Below are 22,741 nucleotides of genomic sequence, written 5' to 3'. Positions count from 1 at the left end.
ACATTTGCCTATGGAATTAATTAATGGGCATACGAACATTTGTTATGATGCCTGACTTTAGCTGCAGTTTGAAAACTCCGTTTCTTTCCTTCTGAACACTGGTTGGGTGCTGCGAGGGAGGACTCGACAAAATAAAATGCTGCCGGGGTATAGAATATAGACTTGCTTTATTTGAATCAAGTCAGATGGATGATGATTATGAGGTTTAACGCTCCGACGCTTCACAGGCGATGATGCGCGCCGTAGTGAAGGGCTCCGGATAGATTTTGACCACATGTGGATCTTTAACGGGCGCCGAAACCTGGAACACACGGGCGTTTTCGCTTATCGCCTCCATCAGAAAAGCGGCCGCCGCGGCCGGGAACTGAAACCATGTTCTTGGGCTTAGCAGCACAACACCTTAGCCACTGAGCCACCCCGGCGGCGGGTAAGCATGGCAGACTAACGATCAGGCAGAGTGAATTCTATTCAGTTGGTTTAGCCGATATATGTGTGGTTTGCATCTTCTGTTATCTTGGGAGGGATCGTTGGCTTTACAGTGACAGATGTCGTTGCAAGATGCCTCAGGGTTTCGTGCGCGTGCGTCCGGGCCGAAAACAAGCGCGCTACGGCCTGCGAATGATACTTCACTGCAAGCATATTCACCATTCAAGAAAGCCAACTTAGTGAAAATGAGGAAATAAGGCGAGTGGACGTTTCACAAAAGCAAGTTTTGACGAGATTGTAAGCAGAAAAAAATTGTTTGGGGTATGTAACAGTCCAATACTAGTAGCCATAGATCTTAATGTAAACGGAAGCGAGTATCATGGGAAAAAGAATTTATTTAATCAGGATGCTGCTATGGCCTAAGGGAGAAGCGGTGATTTAAAGAAAGGGAAGATGGTTCACATTTTCATTTTTAGTTGGATCTAATGAGGTGCGCCTCCTTGGCGAAGGCCCACACCATGAGAAGAGTGTCTTTGACTTGGTCCTTTGTGTAGATCACCCGTTGAGGCTTTGAAGTCGCAAGAACTTGTGCTAAAAACTCGCCTTCAGCTGAAAACTGCCTATCATTGGAATGGAGTACTTTGTTAAAAACGTGGTGGGTGCGACCCTGTACGTTAGGAAGTAAACCACGCGACAGTGCGGCAGTAGAAGGCAACGAGAAACCGCAAGTAGGAACTCGCCTTGCGAAACTGTCAGTTACACCGGTATCGAGTACGCGTTGAATCCCCGCTCAGCAATGTTCTCACCGGCCAATAGGTACTTTGTGATAAAGGCTGGGTTCCCTCTTCTCTCGAGTCGTTCCGAGAGACCGCGGTCGGTTGTCAGGTTTTTTGTTTTTTTTTGCCAAAGTTTGCTCTGCAGCATAAAACGGTGGGGGTGAGTGTGTTTAAATGTACGTAAACAGGAAGTTTTCACTCAGAAAGTCTAAAAGGCTCCGGTGATACGGCCCAAATAGCCAGCGACTCCACTATACATAGAATTATAATAGAGAACCGAGTGTTTATGAATTGCATTTTTATTTTGCAATTTAAACACCACCGTCCTTGCATCCGATCCTCCTGCCCAACTCTTCTACAGACCCCGCGAAAGTACTGCAGCCGCGGGGATCAAACAGGACGGACGCCCAGCAGGACACCACTTTGCGATTCGGCCCAACATCCAGTGCTCATCTAAATGCATACATTCATGAGTTTGTAACTTAAAAGTAACTATAAAAAAGCACTTCGGGAGTGTAACAATGCCGGGATAGGGGTTGCATCGCGTTATGCACGCCAGCGTGGCGTCAGGGGCCGTTGGCTCCTCCCCGGGCTCGTCCCCTGCGGCTTTCCACGGCCTGCGGATTGGGCCCGCGGTGAGTACGACTCGGCCGGAGGGCACAGGCCACCTGCGCGCTGCGGCCGGCCCTACAAACGCATTGTTGTTTTCGCTCACGCTCTCTGCCGCTCTCCTCCGCCTTTCCGCCGCCGATGAAGGATGGCCTCGCCGTGACAGCGCCACGCTGCAGCGGCACTGCTTGTTAGACGCCGTGCCTGCCGGGAAAGAGCTGCCCTCGTGGCTTCTCTCTCGGACTCACGGTCGGCATGGGAATGGCGCTGTTTACTCGCCGGGCTCCCTACGGACCTTGCCGAAGACGTGTCTCCGCTGGGAATGGCCGTTGTAGGGTCTTTTTGGGTGTTTGCGTTAACCCTGCGTTGGGGCCGCGGTGTGCTCTGAGACCGGACCTGGACAGTTCCGTCAACCGTAAAGATGGCAGTGGTGATGGCGGGGAGGAGGATCTCAATGGCGATCTATTACCAGGGACAGATGGTCCTGGTACGGCGCTGCTCGGTCATGATAGTGGCCTACTTTGTGACATCACGTCGTTGGAGATAAACGGCTGAGAGAAAACGCTGCGAACCGTATTTGACAGGACCGAATTTAGCGGCTTTTTTGCTTAATTGGCGCTGTACAAGATGTGAAATCGGAGTCCTAGTCCCGGCGACATACAGCACACCCTGTCGCACTCCTTATCTGACAATCGCGTAGTGGTCCCCAGTTTTTATTCAAGCATGCGGCACTCGTACATTGTTGCACGAATTGTAAAGGTCTTGCAAGTCTAAGTGCTTCAACCCTTAGTGGAGAAATAGCGTTCCACAATAGCGTAGAAAATAGCGACGTACATGACTTCGTGCTATGTAGTCGATGACAGTAGGGATATTAAAATGAGTTTTTTTTTTATTATTTTAATGCCTGAAGTACAACTCAGCTAAGGAAGCCCTCAACGATATTAACACGCGTGCGAGTTGAGTTCTAACATTTACGGTTGCAAAAAAAAAAAAAAATGTAATCTCAGCATGATGTGGTCCGCCATGCTGATAGGGCGTACTGCAATGTCTTTGCACTCATTCATCTAGAACATGACGCCCACAGGAAAAATTTTGATCGTTGTAAAAAAAAAAAAAAGAATAGGGCTTTTCATTTGTCACGGCCATGATAACATTATTGAAGAAAAAGGCTAATCTGGTAACAAATTGTCATTTTTTGAAGGTCACCTTGAGCAGGGGAGTGGGAACATGGGATGCAGGGGAAGCGATGGCTCCCCCTCTTTCGCAGACGAAGCAGCATGCCCCCCCCCCCCCCCCTCCCAGTCAAGGGGCACCTGGAGATTTCTGTTGAGCACCAGACGACTCCAGCAGTTAGGTTTGTTTGCAGAAGGCAAAGTGAATAAGGATCAGACGATATTCAGTTAAAATCCCGGTGGCGCTGGTCACTAATTAAACAACATTTTTCGCCTGTATGAATGCCCCCAATTCTAAAAAAAAGTATTGAGTGCAACGTTTTCCGTCTTCCGCATATATATAGTTAAAAGGCCATCGTATGTAGCATTTGAAAAGGTAATCTTCCGCCTCGATGCCTGCGGTTTCAATCAAAGGATGGATGGTATATTGGCTTAGTCCTTTGTTTAGAGGAGGAGGGAGGGATGCTTTTAACGATGAAGAGAAGTCAGCCTGGCAGCGAGCTTGGTTTGCTACTACATATGAACATGAGAGGGGCGAAAATGACCGAAGGAAGCGAAGACACACGAACTCAAACACTAACAAACGAAGATAAGCACACACAAACTGACAGACGCAGGAACACGCACACAGCACACGCACAGTAGTGAAGTTACGGCAAACGTTCACAGAATTTCGTTCAGGCCAGAGTCACGGAGAAATGACACCGAGGCCCTTGTAATCCGTGTTGCCGCGGCAGTGGAGTGCCATGGACCGATGACGCCGTGAAGTTTCAGGGGTGCATCAGCCCGCAGTCCCAAAGTTGTCTTCACGGTTTGCGGTGGGTGGTCAAAACGGGGACACACGCACAGTACATGTTCTATGTCCTCACGAACACTGCAAGCGTGACAGTGAGGGGAGGCAACTCGGCGCGTCTTGTGCACGTAGTGGCTGGTAAAAGCGACTTTGAGGTGAAGTCGATGAACAATTGCATCGTCGCGCTTTCCCAAGCGGAAAGTGCAGGCGGGGTCAATTTAATAAAGTGGCTGATAATTTTTTATCTGTCCGTAGTTGTAGCTGCCGTGCGAAAAAGTACGCAAGCATCACGGCATCACGCCTAGGGAAGGGAATCGGGATGGCGGCGCTAGATTGGTTGTGGGCCGCGCAAGTTCTTTCGTCCACCACCACATTCCCAATCACCCCACAATGTCAAGGTAGCCACTGTAACACTACCTCGTGAAGCAAGCTGGCAGCCTGTGTACGCAGTGTGCGTATTTCGTGGGCCAGTTGTCCCCGCTGAAATGAGGCCAGCTGTAGAAGCGCCGCCCGTGAATCTGAAAATCACCCACACAGAAGATTCTTGCCCAAGAATGTACTCCCAAGCGGGGCGAAAAGCAGCAAGTTCTGAGGTCGTCGAGCTTGTTTTGTGGCTTAACCTGGCCGCAATCGGGCTCCGCGTCGATGGAACCCAGATTCCCACCTAGATGAGCACAGTTTCACTGGACAGTATAACCAATATCTCTTTGCGCTAACCCGCTCAGATTCTTCGGAAACCCTGGTTCCCTAAGCGGCTTGTGCGAACCGCATAATTACTTACCCTCTAGCAAGTTGTCACCAGGGATATTAGTGGTTCGGCTTTACGTTACAAAATATGAATGGGTCCGTATCATACCACTGCAATTTTCCTAATGTACTGGCAAAGCAGACTATGAGAAATAATAATAATTAAAACAAAAGATTCGTTGTGTATACATGTGCTGTAGTAATATCGCCAGTCTTCATTAAAGATTGTTCACTCTCTCTCTATCACACATAGTTCAATCTTGAATTCCCCATGTATTAAACCGGAACTCTACAAATTCAGTGCACTGGCCTCACAAGCACATTTTAACGCTTAACATAACTATTTTTTCGACTGATATGTGCATTTAACTCTTTTGCTTTGTCAATTTTCTTCGTGTAAGCCTTGATTTGTAGCATGAACGTGGATGTCTCGCAGTATGTTCGTGGTTAGGAGGCATGTATATAAATGTGCAGGAAGTGTGCATTGCTGGAGCATTTTTTTTTCATATATTAAGGCGAAGCTTTGGTGTCCTCGCTGATGCCGTTGTGTGCCAATACCTTCTGTAGGAAAGCCAACGTTCTCTGGTGATGATGATGATGATGATGATGATGATGATTATGATGATGATGATGATGATGATGATGAATGATCGTGGGTGAAGTGAAAAAAAAACGCTTCCCGAGGCCGGAATCGAACCTGGGTCCCTCGGGTTAAGAAGCCTGCGTCTATTCGATTACTTCATTCCGACTTCGAAGAGAACGTCAAGCAGCAGGTACCGATTCGCGCAGTACACCCTAAACCAGTTGTTAGGCCTACGAAGTGCACACCCGAGAGTTGCTGTGGGTATTGTAGCAAAAAAGAATCCATCACGAGAAAGCTTCGCGTTCAACCATCGACGTCGTTAGACGGAGGCGATGATTATGATTATGCGTACGTTAGCATAATTCGCGCTCCCCCAGAGAAAAAAAAAATAGTTCCGGCGCTACTGCGACTTGAGTTGAGGGTTTTAGGTCGATGAGGACAAACTTGAGGATTGGCTCAACGCGTTCTAGTTTCGTACTACCAAAATTTCTCTGCCCTCACCAACGATCCCACGATAGCCGTGGACATTCCCACCTTTCGCTTAATTGCACTCACTGTTCGAACTTTCAAGCGGTCTTGATGGAGCAGTTTAGACAGACGGGTCTGTTCCCGCGTTTCCAACATAATACCCACAAGTCTTCTTCTTCTTCTTCTTCTTCTTCTTCTTCTTCTTCTTCTTCTTTCCCATAAGACTCACGACAAGACCATGATTCATGATTCTTGCTCACGTTTATATCCCTTTACCCCCTGTGTACCATTTAACCCGTTTCCCCAGGGCTACCGCCCGTTTTGCCTCCATTGAAGGCTCTCTCTCTCTCTCTCTCTCTCTCTCTCTCTCTCTCTCTCTCTCTCTCTCTCTCTCTCTCTCTCTCTCTCTCTCTCTCTCTCTCTCTCTCTCTCTCTCTCTCTCTCTCTCTCTCTCTCTCTCTCTCTCTCTCTCTCATACTGAAGCCCAGGTGTTAGGCAATTGACCATCAGTTGGCGTTAAAACAAAACTGAAAAATAAACAAATAAATACATAACACGGAGAAAGACAGAACGTGGTTCAGGTGTCCCTCTTGGAAGATTAATGCATGTGATGCTACAGTACATTTGCCAATTTTAATTAAAAAAAACGCTTTGGCGTCGTGGAATGAAAAGAGAAACATCAGTGCGGTAAAAAGTAATACCCCTTCATTTCGTCCTGAAACGCAGGATGGAGTTGCGGACTCATCAGGCGAACCCCCTGTCGCTGTGATGAACGTCCAACCGCCGCTCTGCTTTCCGGAGTTGCGCTCTCGAGCTGTTCGGGCTGCAACCAACGGCCGCGCATCGAGGAGACAACTGGGGAGTCCTACCTACTGCAACGTGATGCGGGCCGCTGCCCACCGCGCGGAGTTATAGGCTCCAGTTAGCAGCAGCAGCTGTGTGAGGCAGCGTGTGCGCCCGCCAAGCCATGTTCCAGAACTTGGCCATGCACCTGCCTTCGTACCAAGACGGTTCCGCCGGCGCCTCGGCCGCCTTCCTGCACCCGGGCCCGCCGGTGTACGTTCCGGGCACGAGGCCGCTGGTTCCCATGCCCCACCAGTACATGCACCACCATCACCACCACCACCACCAGGCAAGCCACGGGTGTATTTGTACCGTAAGAGGAAAAGACAGTGTCTCGTTGGACGCGTGATTACCGAACCGCAACTCTTTATGGTGAGGAACTGTCACGCGACCGGGAAGAGTATCCCCGGAGAAAAAAGTAGGATGGCGCTGTCACGAATAGTTCCGATTGGCCGGATACTTTGGGCAGGACAGGCACTTGCGTTTCATGACTTCCGGTTGGGCTTGCCCAGGAATCTCGACAAAGCGCACCATGTATTTTGCTTAAAGGGTTTTAATAAGACGCGTATGATGGCTCCTACCTGCATTACTATTTGATTGTTTCGTGCAGCTAGAACTATGACTCGCAAACGCCACAATCGTCCTATGTGGATTCGAAAAGGCTTAACGCTGTTGGCAACTCCCATTTTCGCTTGCCTGAGTGGCGTGTAATGAAATATTATTTTGTAGTGATCAGGCTCTCGGAGTTTTCCTAGTCCCTGCATTGCCTGTTCGAGTCAAAAGGGGCAAGGCCGAGGGGGCTTGCTCGGTGGATTTATGAAGAGCCTCTGAATTTCTCACAATATGGTTGCACGAGACCCTTGCGCCTTCGTTTCGTCGACGGCAGTGGGCATCTTCAAGACGTTTCTCGGTAACAACACGAACGTGAGTAGGACGTCCGCGTGTGCCTATCGGAATCGCGTGCGTGCCTGTCAGAACAACTGCGTGCGTGCGTGCGTGCGTGCCTATCAGAACAAGTGCGTGCAAATCAGAATTGTGCCGTGTGCGTATACCATAAGCTTTCTCTGCGCGTTGAGGAATACGATCCCGCTCCTCTATCAAGAACAGTGGCATCTCGTTCCTCATGTCAGTAGGGAGCAGGGTGATCTTTAGACCTTCGAGGGATTTTTGTTGTTAACTCTAACGACAGGCACGAAAGATGTCTTTACAGATTGCAATCACAGTTTCACTGCCCATAAGTGAGACGTAAAAGTAGAAGTACTTTATTTCAGTCTCTGCTGAAACGAAGGCAAAAGGTGTTGGAGCACCTAACAGAGGCCAACCCTGCCTTAAAAGAATAATGAAAACAAAATAGAATTGGAAAAATAAGAGCAGAGTGGCGTTCAGAGCTTCTTCGAGTGTTTTTTCTGTAGTATACTCTGACGGCGGACAGGGACGATTCTGGCCAAGGTGCCGCTACCGTAACCATGTCGGGCAAGCCAAAGCGGGACAATGGAACACGGGTTCTTCCGTGTCCGTTTCCTTTGTTTTTCTTTGTCTTTTTGCACCTCGTTGCTACATGTTCATACATCTATGGGAACATGTAGCAACGAGGTGCGAAACACGAGGGAAAACGAAGGAAATGGACATGGTAGAGCCCGTGTTCTATTGGCTTGCCCGGCGTGGTTACTGTAGTCACTTTGCCATCGTTCTACTTTGCCATGCGACACTTTGTCATGCGACGGTTACGTTGGCAGCGATCTTTTTTCCTCCTGGCTCATTTCCTCTCTGAGAGCATTATAGTGCGCGCCATCCCCGACTTTCACCGCCGTCCCTGCTGGCGTCTGCGTATACGGTAAGAGCGGGTGAACAGCGGCTTGACGGCGGCGGCCCCCCGGCGCGCGCAGATGTCGTCGATGGGCAGCGTGGCCACGTCTTCGGCGTCTCCGGCGGCGGCTCCCTCGGTGGCGGTGAGCTCGATGGCGGCGGCCGGGATGCCCCCGGCGCCGGTGTCCCCCGCCGTGGCGCCTCCTCCGCCCACCTCGTCGCCCGCGCGGGGCCACCACCACCCGCCTCACCAGCACGCCGCAGGCGTGGCCGTGAGCGCCGGCGGTGCGGTGCAGACGCATAGCGGGCACCTGGGCGGCGTGTGGGGACAGGCGATGCGCGGCTCCCCGGACTCCGCGGCCGGCCAGTACACGAGCCCGGCGCCGGCGCACGGACACCTGGCTGCCGCCGCTGCGCACCATGCGAGGTTCGCGTTCCAGGTGCGCACATGTCTTTACGCGGTGGGTGTGCGGGGATGTGAAAGGGGGGAGGTACAAGATTTCTGGGCCTCGTGTGTCGGCTGTGGTTTCATCTTTGCGCTCACACTGGACACGCGAAGGAATTTGAAAGAGCATATTCCCTTCTTGTGATTGTCGCATCCTATTCTTCAATCCTGCTGTAAAGAGCGAAGAAATCCGGGGAACTGTAGCGTTTTGACATTTAGGGAGATACTGAGCAGATAAAATTCGATGAGGGTGAATGACTCTACTCCTAGATATGCAAACGCACGCACACACGCACGCTTCTCCGAAATCAACTGCCCATGTTGGTGAGGCACAAATGGTATGTCATTGGCCTCCCTTAAAGAGAGAAATCATGATTCGCCCATTGTTCCGTCGCATGAATATCAGTGTTATGACAGGATAGTTTTGAGTTATCCTTCTCCGGTGCCTACTCGCCGCCACTGTCCCACGTGTGGAGATGGTTTCATGATGAAATGGACCGTAACCTCATTATTCCGTTGCTTGATGCTGTATTTTTCCACCGATCCTTGCTACGATAGTGTAGCCAGCGTAGCTTCACATTGATTGGCCACGTCGTACCGGACAGACACTCGGTATGGCTGGTGTAGGATAAGAAATAGCACCAATGAGGAGAAGTAAGTCGTGTGGAGATGTGCCGATTGGATGAGGATGCTCTGGCATTCGTATGGTACAAACCTACGTACGTACGAAAAGACAAGTGTTAGCGTAGAGAGCGTATGCAACACATACTGCGATGAAAGTAAAGAACTGCTGGGGTAACTAAAGTTCTGTTATGATTTGAGAATGCGTGAGAATCACTTTTCTCCGAGTTAAGTCGCTCAGTTTAGGGTCGCTGAGTTAAAGGGGCCCTGAAATGCCTTCCGCCGATGCATGGATGTACATGTAACCAAATAAAGCAATGTATTAGCAATCTCCTCCTGCAAGAATTTTGTTAAAGCGATGAGTATTAGCTGAGAAATCGTAAATCAAAAACCGCGAATTATCGTCGCGCCGTATTTCCTCCTCCTTTCAACTGTTTCTTCGCTGTTGGCCTCCCCTCCCATGATGCTCCGCTCCTCAGCGGTGACGTACTTCCGCTATTGCGCTCCCACAGACTTCCGTCTGCTACTGGCCAGCTCATCTTTTTCATCTCTGTAGACACCATGGACACAGGCTGGAAAAGCGAACGAATGACCTGGCCGCATGTGTGCGGCCTGGCCTCGCCCTTTCGCGGTGTACGTAGCTGCAGTTGGTATCGGCGGCGAACTCGCAGCCGCGTGGGGAGAATCGTGCGCTCGTTCCCTTTGGTGCACCGCGCACTGTTTATCCAAAAAGCGCGGTCTCAGATGTGGCCCCGCTGGTGCCGGGTGTTATTTTGCGGTGGTTGTAATTCCTACTACCGGCGGCATGTGAAAAAAGACATTTTCAACCGACACAGAACCCGTGCACAAAACGCGCCGGATCGGATCGCTTTATCAGCGGCGATGAACGTGAAGGCGAAGAGCAAACCAACGCTGCACTCGATCAGCGAGAACCCGTGTTCTGACAAGCTGCACCCATGTGTTGCATTCAACACTGACGGGAAAGCGTTTGTTTGCACTTGTTTGGATAGTCGTAAAATGTCCAAACACTCCGGCACTCCGCTAGCAGATCAGCCGGCGAGACATTTCGGAAAACATTTGACAGATGGCGCCGTATGCATTAGTGTGTCGCTACGCCAAACTGATGAGACGCTCTACTAAAACTCCCATCGCGGTGTCACGTAGCGGGGCGCAAAAATTTAGCGTTTAGCGTATGCAAAGGCCACAAACGCTGTACTAAAACTCTATTAGCAGCAAAATAGCGTGCGTATGTGAAACCGCTTGCGTTTACAAAGCTGCACGCCGAGCGCGTACGTTTCAAACCTAGTGACATCGTTTAAATACACTGGCAAGCACAGTGTAACGTAGTCAGATATCAACCGTATGCTCAGGCGACAAGCAAGAGCTTGTTTTATGTGGGGCGGAGATTGCGCATAAAGGCCCGTTCGCACTTGCGACGAAAGAGAGTGAGAGCGGCAGGAATTCCGTCGCTTTGTCGCGCGACGATCGTTTTGTCGAATGGTCGGGACAAATTTTGGTTGCGCGACAGAATTCCCGTCGCTTTCGCTCGCTTTCGTCGCAAGCGGGAATGGAAAGTTCTGCCGCTGCCATCTGCTACGCAGCTCGGAGGTAACCGCGCGATCTGCTCGGGCCGGATGAATGCGCACACTCCCGCACGGCAGCGCCCCAAGCGGCAGACGGCCGCGTACATCGCTCCCGGCGCCCGCCTGGAGCCCGCCCTCGGCACACTAGCCAGTATATTTCAGGCACTATAATGGAGGAAAGATTTTTTGCTTCCGATGAACCTAGTTCTTTGCCCCTGCGTTTTTAAATACGTGAAGTGGTTAGCACGTCGTTCTCACGCAGCTCTGTATCGTCGTAGCATCGCTGATTGTCCGAACAAAGCTTGCAGCTAAGCCAATGCAGCGACCGAAGCTGTGTGTGTGTGTGTGCATCGCCTCCTGTGTGTTGCGGACGCGTTCGTTTCGCGATGAAATGCGACATTGTACTTCTGCGGGTGGATAGTGCTTCCCATGGTCTGGATTATCTTTCTCGAACGACGTACCACTCAACCTCGCATGGGGTATGTGCAGTGTGCCTGGCTAAAAGCCTTCTCGCTTGCGCGGCAGAGTTGTGACTTGCTGCTCGTCCCCGCAAACCGGGTGTGAGGTGAGTGCCGAATTTACGACGGGCAGGAGGAGGCAACTCATCGTCTGTCAATCGCGGTTCACACTTGCAACGCATGTTGTGACGTTGCGTTCCTTCGAAACGCATCTCTGGATTGTTTTGAAGTTGAATAAAATGTACGCGTCAAACCCGGGCATTCGGCTCAGGGCGTTCTCTGCGATTGCACCAAAGAAGTGTCACGGGACTTTCTTTATGGTACGTACTCACGTAAGATAAAATCCACGTCGTGTTATGGCCGTGTTGCATTCAATACAAACGGTTAAGCGTTTGTTTACTCTTGTTTCGTTTGTCGTAAAATGTCAAAGCACTCCGGCACTCCGCTGGCAGATCAGCCGGCGAGCCGACGCTGAGCAGACGACTCATCTCTTTGCCGGAAGTGCGTGAAAAAGCCGCCCAATAGCAGGATGTCTAGCTCATGACGAACATCTGGGAATCGATGATGTAGACATGTGAAGATGGCGGCGTCCAAAAACACGAAGGAAAGGGTGAGAAAAAAGCGACAAACTTTGCAACAAAAGTGTGAGCTTTCCGCTGCGCGTAAAAGAGTAGTACTTGGCACAGGTGACGTTGGCGACCCAATCCAGCGATTGCGCTAGTTCATTTAGTGTGCTCAAAATGCCTTTCATGGCCCCTTTAAGTGCTGCTGGGTTTAGTGTTTCTGAGATAATACGGTGTCGCGAAACTCACAAGATGACCAACAAGCCTTATTTTGACCTCTTCATGCTTTCTTTTATAGGCGCGTTAGGCCTATATTCCGGCCTAATGTTAGTAGCCTTGATATTGAACCTAATGACTTGTCAAGCAACGTCAAACTCTTTGCACGTCACGTTGCTGACGAGGGTACACGCCAAAGCGTGATGATAGGCCTAACGTCTCCCCGTCGCTTATCCCAAACCCCCATGCTGCACTAGTAATTCGCCGTATCATAGGCTGGTTATACTTGGACCCATTCATCATTATTCTTTTTCTTTCAGCCACATGGCGCGTCGCAGTTAATGGGGACGTCAGGCCGGCGCATATCCGCATTCACAGTCAATCCATACACGCGTTCGGTGTCACGTGACTCATCGCAGCCAATGGAGATTTAGCGAATATTTTGTGGTCACGTGGTTCTAGAGACGGCGCCTTTTTGTGTGTGTGTGTGTGGTCAGAGTCAAGTAACGCGAAGGGAAATTTTAAGATCCACCTTAAATGCAGCCATCCCAGGCAAGATTGATTTTTGTCGACCGCATTTTTTTTTTCTAAAAAGCTGTGGAGCTTTTCTTTGCAGCCTTACGGCTGCATTTAATGCGTGGATGTCGACGGTTCTCTTCGCAGGAACTTACTCCAAGAGGCTTCTCCTAAACTGGGCCAGTCGTAGAGTTAATTAATATAATTGAGCAAGGTTCAAGCACTAAAAAGTGACGCATTTTATTGGGAGAAGGAGTTGTACTTTCAATGTGCGTCTGTATTGATCTATCTAAAGTGCAGGCATCTGGCAGTCGCACGCATACAGACAACGCGTACACGCTCAGCCCGCATGGCGTCTGAATATTTACACCTATCCATGAAAAGTTTCTTGAAGCAGGCCTGGCGACACATTCAGGCATAGGGAGCTAATTCAGGTTAATGCCCGGGCCGCGTAGGTTTGGTCCCGTTCATTCAGTCCAGCAATCCTTGCCGTCGCGTGCTATACCATATTCCGGCCTTTGACGAAATTCTGGACACCTCGCAGTGGATGCAACACGCTGGCTCTGAATTCCCCCGCACCGGTAGCACACACTCAGGCCCACTCAACCTTATGACTCAGAGCGTGAGTGAGCCGCTTTGAGAGTAGGTGGCTTGTGTACCTGAATGAGTGACGTGTGATGCAAGATAGCAGGCGTGACAGGGGTGATTCCATGCGAACCAATGGCTCCTTGTCGGTGGTCAGCAGATGTGAATTTATGAGTACAGTCGGTAGAACACTTGTTTATAACACGGCCTTCTGCGGTGTCGGCTTGGAATGATTTAGAAAAAAAAATAGTGCACCATACTGAAGTCTACGCCGAACACTTCAGTCCACAACACTTGCTTGAAGAGTATCCGTCGGCACTCTCCAGACATACGTCCAGCTGAAGTAGGAATCGCTGTTATAGACGAGCGTTTTACCGACTGTATATGGTGGTGTGTGAGTGACGAGTGAATGTGAGCACGTGGATGGACGTGAGTGCGTGAGGCATTGTGAGTGGATGCGAGTGCGTGGCTGCATGTGAGTGCTGACTGGAAGGAAGTGACATAGTAGGGGTTGTGGTCGCACATGGATATGGCAACAAAAGAGAGGGCATGAGTGGACCTAGCAACGTGCTTGCATGTATCCGGTAGGGGGTTGTGAGTGAAGCAGCTGTTGCGAGCACTTGAGTGCGTGTAAGTGGTGGGTGGGATGTTAGGGGTCGAGGGGTGGTAAGCGTGCTCTTGCGAAAAAGAAGCGAATACATGCGAGTGCACTGGGGGATGGCGGCGCTGCAGCCCGATGCGTGGGATTGGAATGGAAGTTTGGGTGAATGGGAGCTCATACATTCATAAGGGCGTGCGAATGAGTAGATGGGAGTGGGAGTGGATATGGTGGCATGCGTCTGTGCCTGTCCCGACGAAAGAGATAATGGGAATAGGCGGAAACGGTGAAAATGCAAGCCCAGAACGCATGTGAACTGCGCATTCACGAACTCGTATACGTGTGCTTGTATCAGTAGGCGGGTTCTTTCGTTATTCATAGGGTGCAAAGATTAGGGATCCTGTTACTGAACTATCCTGCCTCCGCTGCTTATATCGCAAAAGCTCAGTCCACAATCTTTTCGCGGTCAATGAATATACACTAGCGCACTGTCCGGCGAACTAAACAAAATTAAATAAGCACGAGGTCGCGGGTTCGATTCCCGGCCCCAGCGGCCGCTTTTCTGATGGAGGCGAAAAGCAAAAAACACCCGTGTGTACGAGATTTCGGTGCACGTTAAAGACCCTTAGGTGGCCAAATTAATCTGGAAGCCTTCACTACGGCGCGCCTCATCGCCTGCATTGAGTCGGTGCGTTGAACCCTACAATCAATCAATCAATCAATCAATCAATCAATCAATCAATCAATCAATCAATCAATCAATCAATCAATCAATCAATCAATCAATCAATCAATCAATCAATCAATCAATCAATCAATCAATCAATCAATCAATCAAAATGAAACGCAGGAGTTTAAACATAATATGAACGCTTCCCGAGAAAACCAAAACCGTAAATACGACAAATAATTAAAAAATGTTGGGAATAGACAATGCATGCTATGTGAGGAAATAAACTCTGTGCGATACTGTTCCTCTCAAAAGCGAATTTTATGATGACATCGTCTTTTCATCCTTGCTTAAATTTGAGGAGCCTTTAATTACCTGAGTTACACAACACTCTAAGAAAGTGAACGCTGTGTAAGGAACATTTGGACAGCCCTTTCTGACTTATTACCGGATGAGGTGGAGCAGAAAATCTAAAAATATTGGCTTAAACCACTTTACCCTGTTCACGGCGCGAAATCTCCGTTAACACAATATGTGATACGTTATTCCTTTACACCCAAGCGCCACCTGATTGAGAGCTTTATGTTTTCAGGCTATATGTATCAAATCTCAACTTTTGCTGCCTCTTTTTGAGTACTCAAGTGGTCAGACATGTGATTCTGTTGTTGTCAGTTAGATTGGCAGCTGGGACTCGACAATGATGTTACATTGAGTTTGTGTACGGCTTTCATGCCGCAATACGCGTAAGTGTGTTCTAGACTGGGGGTACTCCGCTAGTAACAGAACGACGCTGTCTGTAGTGGTGAATAAGTTATTTAAAAAATAATGCAAAAAATCACGTGAACACATAAGGAGAGAAAATCAGCCGTATTCTGATTCGATTCGCCGCTTAAACGGCTAATTTTATTTTTACCCGAGGGAAGGGATGGATGGACGGACAGATGCATGGACTTGATAGGCTGAAATAGAAAATAAATACATAAGTGAAATAAATAAATAAATAAATAAATAAATAAATAAATAAATAAATAAATAAATAAATAAATAAATAAATAAATAAATAAATGAGAAAGACAGAAACAGAAACAAATAAACAAACAAGCAAGCAAACAAACAAACAAAGGGAGATAAAAGGAATATAAAAAAACAGGAAGATGAAAGGAAAGAAATTGGTTCGTGATAACAAGGCTTCAATAATTAAGACTGGAATAATAAACATATTATATCGAATTTCAGGTGGAGGACCTTCACACAAGGGATGGCTTAAAACGTGACGCCTATCGCCATGAAAGTGGGGGCTCAAACTCTACTGCTGCCAGTTAATCGAATACGTGTACTACCAATAAGCATATCTTTGCTCACCTGTATTCTGCACCTATGTTTTGCTTTAAGTGTGCCCACGATTTCTCTGGAAATGAAAAAAAAAAGGGCAAAGAATGGACTCGGGTACCGCAGGACAGAAGCGGCCGGAGGTCAATGGGAGAGGCCTTCGTCCTGCAGTGGACCGAAATAGGCTGTTGATGTTGATGATGATGATGATGATGATGAAGTAAAAGCTGGGAGTTATGAACCACTACACTGACCCTTGTATGAGGAACAATTTAGTAGGGCTGTTGCATTTCTGTGTTTTATTAGCACTACGGTCGCGGCCGCACATACGCAAACACACGTTCGAACTTGAATGTGAAGTTTTCCCATTTTAGCTCCCAACGTCTGTTTTGCCTTGTGTCGCTTGTAAGACTTGTTTTGTATTAGTTGGTCACTTATTGTTTAAAACGGGGCTGTTATATTCACTAGTCACCACGCACTGATAGTGGTTTCTAATAAATTCTCTTACTCCTTCAGCTGAATTCGGATTCATCAAAACGACGTCCAAAGATTTCGTTCGCATAAGAAGTTGCAGAGAAACTTAATCTCAGATTATTGCCTCTTCACGTGCGAAGCGTCTTTGGCTCGGGAGACATACTCTCCATTACGTCACAGGCATCCACAGATGCGGATCGCCGGATCATTACAGAAAAAGAGCTTCGTTTACGCGAGTACTGCGCGCGCACGTATCTGTTGCTCCTCTTACGCAAACGGCAGCTGTAACAAGTTACAGCCTATTCGAGCGCGCTCGTGATAAGAGGCCAGAAAGCCAGATAGAGTAGGCCTATCAAAGCTGGATTAGTAGGCAACGAATGCGTCGCATTGAAAACGCTCCGCTGCGGTGCAGGGTGCGCCGGGCGTGACGAGCGTGGCGGCGGCGTCGTGCAGAGAAGCCCCCTCGGCGGCAACGTACCTGAGCCGCACCAACGGCCTCGGCACGTACGCATACATGGGCACCGAGGTGGCCCCCTGGGTCGGCGTCGAGTCCGGGCTCACGTCCATACAGACGGGAAGCGCTTCGCCCTTCGCCAGGATCACCGGTGAGGATACAACTCCTCCTCCTCCTGCTCCTCCTCCTCCTCCTCCTCCTCACACTCGCTTTCACTCGCTCAGACATATCCACTACGTAACGTTCTTTTGCTCTAACGCGTCTCTCGCTGTACGGTAGAGTACAAAAACTTGACGTCACAGTTGCGCAGTTTGGTATGAGCTTTTAAGCCCTGATCTTGTGGCTGTCTAATGTGGACTTGGACTTGTGGACTTGGACACACGTTCACTCGCTCAGACACATCCGCTACGTGGCATTGTTTTGATCTTACGCGTTTCTAACCGTATAGCTGTAAGCCTATTGAGGTTGGTGTCGTAGCTACACAGTTCGGTAGGAGCTTTTCCCTCTGCTCTTACGTTTGCCTTATTGACGTTATGGTGGACTTAGATGCTGAACGAAACGAAAGCCGATAAGCCTGTACACTTCCTTTTCACCTCCTCTGTCCTGTATAGCAAGAAAAATAAACAGAGTGTCGAACGAAAAACCAACTTCTGAGGTTCATTTGATTCAAGAAGAGGGTCGGAGAAGGAGAAATGCTTTTGATTTTTTTTTTCTCTGGCTGTAAAAGCGGCGAGGTGACAATAGCACATCATCTGCATGAATTCACAATTATGGTTCCGCCTTTGTGTTTTTATTGCAGTTGAACCTCGTTATAACAAACACTGATATAGCGAATTATCGGCTATAGCGAATTAAATACAAAGTCTGGTTAGTCACGCTTTATTTCAATTACACTTATTTTTTTATAACGACACTGAAGCCATGAGAGCGACGCCCGATTGCGATATATAATAAAGAAATATTTGACCAGGGGTCTGAGAAACTACTTAAAAAAAAACGCCATCCGAAACTGCAGATACATAAAGGCCCTTTTGTTTGTGGACACTGAAGAAAACTCCATCCTGCTCAGTGCTGTGAGTACCACCAGACGAAGATCACATTCTTCATCAAACAAATGAGGACGCAGGGCTGTATTCTCGAGGAACTTTGTTCTGTTGCAATTTCACGTATCCGTGTTCCGGTTCACTGGGGTTGAAATGCAACAAGGAGAAAGGTTAGGGTTACCTTGTTTACAGTGGACTCGAAGCCTAAAAAATGCATTTTTGTATCAAGTATTTTTGCGCTAGCCAGATTTTCGATTTGCTAGAGCCGACTTTTGCCTCTACTGTTACATGAATACCGGATAAAAACGAACAGATTTGCTGTCCCGATACTAATTCGTTATACCGAGCTTCGACTGTATATTCTCTGTTTCATGGGCTCTAATTGTGTCTACAACCTTGTGGTGTTTCGATTTTTTTTTTCTGCCTTGGGAATTTGATTAGAGCGAACAAGTTTCGTGCGATGTTGAAGAGTGGAGCTGATATTGGTGGTTTGTTACTCAGTGCCTCATGTCGTAAGCAATGCGGCTTTGAACTTGTTATACGCCTATAAGCATCAAGGAGCAGTGTACAATCTGGCCAGCTGATTTCTGGTGGAACCGTCGGCTCTTCCTCTCTTCCTATCTGTTTGAACTCCTTTTACTTAAAAACTGCTAAAATAGAAACTACAGTTACAAACTTGTGATACTGCGCCTCCGAAAACGTAATGGTAAAAGGTAAGTCATGTCTTTCGAATCTTGATGGCGTGCCCAACGATGGAGGCTGTCCCACTTCTTGCCATTAACGGAATCTAAAATGATTTTTAACAGACTGATAAGTTTTCTAAGGTGTGTGTTTTCTTCGTTTGTTGATGTGTCACAGATTGGTCAGATTGTCGAAACACAGAAAAATACTGTGAAAAATCCAGTAAAATGCAGTTGATTTGTATACAATTTCCCTCTAAGTAACCCATATACGTTATGCTTTCTTTCATCGTGCAATAAACTTCATGTAAACGAAACAGTGTGATCATATGGTTTCGTCATTTTCTTATGTTTGCAATATATCGGTATCTCTTGTTGATTGCGCTGTTAAGCGGTTATTCCACATCGACCACATTCACTACAGGAACTCTCACTGCCTCTGGTTAGTGTAACACTGTGTGTTTTTAATGCGAAACTGGGCTTGTCTGTCACTTGTTAGTCAGCAGCGTAATGCATGCTTACCAATGCGAAAGCATTAAATGGCCCACTGTGCGAAAAAAGTCACACACGGCGCTGGTGTTGGCGTTGGCGCCTGTAACAGCAACGGCTTGTAGACCACATGTCTCTCAAACATTCCCCGTGCGAGGCATTCTATGGGACATGCTTTAGCTCGGTAGGAGCTCCAGTACACCGCAGGCGAATGAAGATCGCAGAGAAACGAGCTAAGACAGGCAAGCAAGTCCACGATCGCCGTCAACTCTCCCAAAACATTGGGGTAGGAGGCAGCAGTGGCACAGCGAGTAAAAGACGGATCGAAGCCATTCGATAGTGTAAAGCGGAATTGGATTGAAAAGCAAATCGTTTCAAGCGGCAAGAGGACGAAGTCCTTCGGGAACACTGGGCGGAATGAAAGAATCTCGGCAGTTCAACTGCTTTCTCATTAGGAATCCCAAAGAAGCTCTTAGTTGTGTAAAAACTGTAATAATGCATCGTCAGACATATATTGTTCTTAAAGCCCACTAGACCGTAGTTGTCAATGACGTTTTGAAGGTATAGTTTAAAAGCTCTTTCCAAGAGAGGGAGAGGTCGCTAATATCATTAGATTGTTGTCGATTGATATTGAGGACCTTTTTTATTCGCTCCCTTTGAAAGGGGTTTCAAAACTGCAGTTCAAAATGCCATTGACAACTACACTGCCCTGGCCTTCCAGAAGAAAGGTATCCTCGGACTTTTAACGCAAAAAAAAAAAAACCCTTTGTGTTCGAGATTTCGGCGCTCGTTAACGATCCCCAGGTGGTCAAAATTAATCCGGGGCCCTCCACTATGGCACGCCTCATCGCCTGTGTAGCGTCGGCGCGTTAAACCCCACAATCAGAAGGTATCCTCAGACTTTTATTGCCGCTAAGAAAAGGTTGGCAGTTCACTTCACTAAGTCTTGGACTTTATGAAGCTCGAGTCAGTGTTTTTACATCCCCTTAAGCATTAAGTTCAACAATATCATTTAGGTTTTGGTCCACCTAAAGTAGCTCTTCTCAACGCCGATTTAATACCATAGGATTATATACATCTTGAGCTCAAGATTAACTTTATCAAAACTTGAAGCCCATTGCAGTAGCTTTGCTTTCGTGTGTCCAATTCATTTAAGAGCATTTTTTAAATATCGTTTTACCGTTAGGGGATACCATTCCCTACGGACAATAAGCGGAAAAGCAATGCGTATTACCGCAAAAGTTTGGGTCCAGAATGTCTGCGCGTCACGCTGTCTGGTCGAGAGCTTCGACGGCTTTCCCTAGCCGATTGCTATGTTTGTCGAGAGAAACCCGGAATGCATGGGTCAGAATGGAAGATTAATTAGTATTAGTGTTCGGAAGGTCTTACTTGCACGCTTTGAAGCGTGACGTACTATTACGAGCAATATGAATGGGAACACAGGAACGCGTGGCAAACAGCCTCGAAACAGACTCGGAGCGATACGCGGATGGCGCTGTGAAAAACAAAGAGGGAAAGGAGGGCACTCTTCCCCTAACTGTTGGCACTCCCACCATGCTGGCATTTCTACAAAGCAGCAGCTTTCGTCATTTCTACGATAATATGGTACCGTCCGACAGCCGATAAGACGCACGGCGGGAACGGGAACAGTTTTTAGAACAGCGTACCCCTTTCCACTTTGTTTCAGACGGCGGCCGCTCCGTATCACTCATAGCTGGGTCTGAGGGTGTTTTCTTCGCGTTCCTGCGTTCCCTTTCATATTGCTCGTAATAGTACATGCGAAAACTACTGAAGGAGTATTGCAAATATTCTTACACACAGCAAAGCATGTTGTTGGGCTAGTTGGTTCATATTCATACTTAAAACTGCGCATTCGGACGGGACAAGGGGAAGAGAAGAAGACACAGGACTGCGCCCGTCCTGTGTCTTCTTTTCCTTGTCCCCTCCGAATGTGCAGTTTTAAGTATGAATGCTTACACACGTCCGGAATGTGGTTATTTGAAAGCCGTGTTTGGATTGCCACGCCAGAGAAAATCGCGGGAGTACAAAGAAGGTGTGTACGCTGAAAATTAAGCGCGCTCAATTGTGGAGGTCATTTTATTTTCAGCTTAAAGCTCAATCTCACTCAACCTTAATCTCGACATCTTAAGGCTACGGTCAAAACAAGATACTTTAGTCAGTCAGCTGGCTACCCTGGACCAGACACGGGTCCACGGTATACACCTTCTAAATCCGTGGAAGTGGAGGAGGAGGAAGAGGGGGGGTGGTTATACCCTGGAGCATGGCCGAGTAAAGGGGGGAAGATTGAACTGTATTTTGAGGTCGCTTGGGAAAGGGTAACCTCCCTTCTCTTCCTCCCTCACCCTCCGCCTTTTTTGACCCACAGCTGCCACAGCCTATGGCGTCGACCTCAAAGGGACCTCAAGTCGAGTTGTAGCGCCATGAGGTCATCCACCTATAAGACTCAGCCAGTGCTTTCTAGAAGCAGACGCGCTGAAACAGCTTGCAGATTTATTGGTTGCTTGTTTTTGACTGATGTGCCGGTATTTTTTTTTCAATATGCTTCAGTGGCCTTAGACTATGAGGTCGAGGTCCCTTTGCGGTTCGTGTCAGCCTCGTGCAGTCTTACCACCGTGCACAAGGTAGCCCACATCTGAGACATACCATGTGCTTTCTGGTACTCGTGTGCTCAAGCAGCGTGCAGATTGATTGGTTGCTTATTTTTGACTGATTCGCCTTTATTCTGTCGATATGCTCGGGTGCGCAGCCCCCCAAAAGAGCACGTACCTTTAGCGGTCTTTTCGTTACGATACGGACATGGATCTTCTGCGGAATCGACACGTCGATGCTCTTCCAGCTGCCCACTTTGAGCGGAACGGAAGCATGCGCTGTTTCACTCACATTTATTTTCCGCTCCTATATATATTTTGCGACGATGTATACGCTAACGCACAACGCAAGACACCGACGGCATCTGTTGCCCCCAAGCTACGGATATTCGCTCCGAGATGAAGGGCGCCGATACGAAGGAGAGTTCGTCGTCCGGGGCTTTTGAACTCGGAAGGGACGACGTCAGTATCTTCTCTCCGCAGCGTGCGCTTCTTCTGTTCTTTTCATTTCTTACAGGGCGAATCCGCCCGTTTCCACCTGTAGAAGGTGTCGCGAAAAGGGCGATAAATTCCGTTACTACAGATGTCGGAAGAGAGGGGGGGAAAAAAGCGGCCGTTTTCCAATCACGACTCACGAGCGAAAGCTTGTTTCGCGGCAAATTTACGCGGCTTTGGGAAACCCGGCGTCGCGCGGGCTTTTCGAAAGAGGCCTCAGGCACGCATCTTTATTTCCAATCTGCCCCGCGGAATTTGGGGGGGATTATAAGTGAAGATAAACCCTTTGGTATGTGAAGCAAGCAAACAAACAAACAAAAACGATCCGCGGCGAAGGATCTCCTGACATGGGCTACAAAGAACACATTTGAGCTGTACTACGCTACAAATGTGAGTGTTCTTGTGTTACCGTATTCCCCCGGAAGGAGCAGGTTCTTTAGGCTTAGCTCTCCAGTAGTGTACTGCGCAGTCCTCTAGGAGGGGGGATGAAGCGGAAGTAGTGTTTGGAAACGTGCATAATGACTCTGCTAGAGATGAAGCAAACTGGCGAAACTTCTTCAAAATGCCATAGTGATAATTATTCACGGTCGGTTCTGCCCCCTCTCCCTCCTCTTCCACATCTCTCCCTTAATCTCCATCAAGATTGTGACCGGTTTGGACGCCCGTCCCGCGATTGTAAATATGTGTTTT

The 22,741-nt window shown here is 48.3% G+C and overlaps 1 protein-coding gene across 3 annotated transcripts in view; it reads left to right on the top strand.

Moving 5' to 3' along the window:
• The window catches only part of LOC144152624 (uncharacterized), a 324,401-nt gene that overhangs the window by 237,422 nt on the left and 64,238 nt on the right, over positions 1–22,741 (top strand). For all 3 annotated transcript variants that reach the window (XM_077683960.1, XM_077683961.1, XM_077683959.1), the window contains exons 2-4: positions 6,301–6,706; positions 8,304–8,663; positions 16,694–16,886. In XM_077683960.1, coding sequence (XP_077540086.1) covers positions 6,542–6,706; positions 8,304–8,663; positions 16,694–16,886 — 718 coding nt within the window. In that variant the 5' untranslated portion in view covers positions 6,301–6,541. The remainder of the gene's footprint in view (positions 1–6,300; positions 6,707–8,303; positions 8,664–16,693; positions 16,887–22,741) is intronic.

Source organism: Haemaphysalis longicornis, unplaced genomic scaffold (assembly GCF_048455015.1).
Source record: "Haemaphysalis longicornis isolate Haplotype H1 unplaced genomic scaffold, Haemaphysalis longicornis Haplotype H1 scaffold_9, whole genome shotgun sequence".
Taxonomy (NCBI): domain Eukaryota; kingdom Metazoa; phylum Arthropoda; class Arachnida; order Ixodida; family Ixodidae; genus Haemaphysalis; species Haemaphysalis longicornis.
The sequence above is the reverse complement of the archived record's forward strand: the minus strand, read 5'-3'. Positions and strand labels throughout refer to the sequence as shown.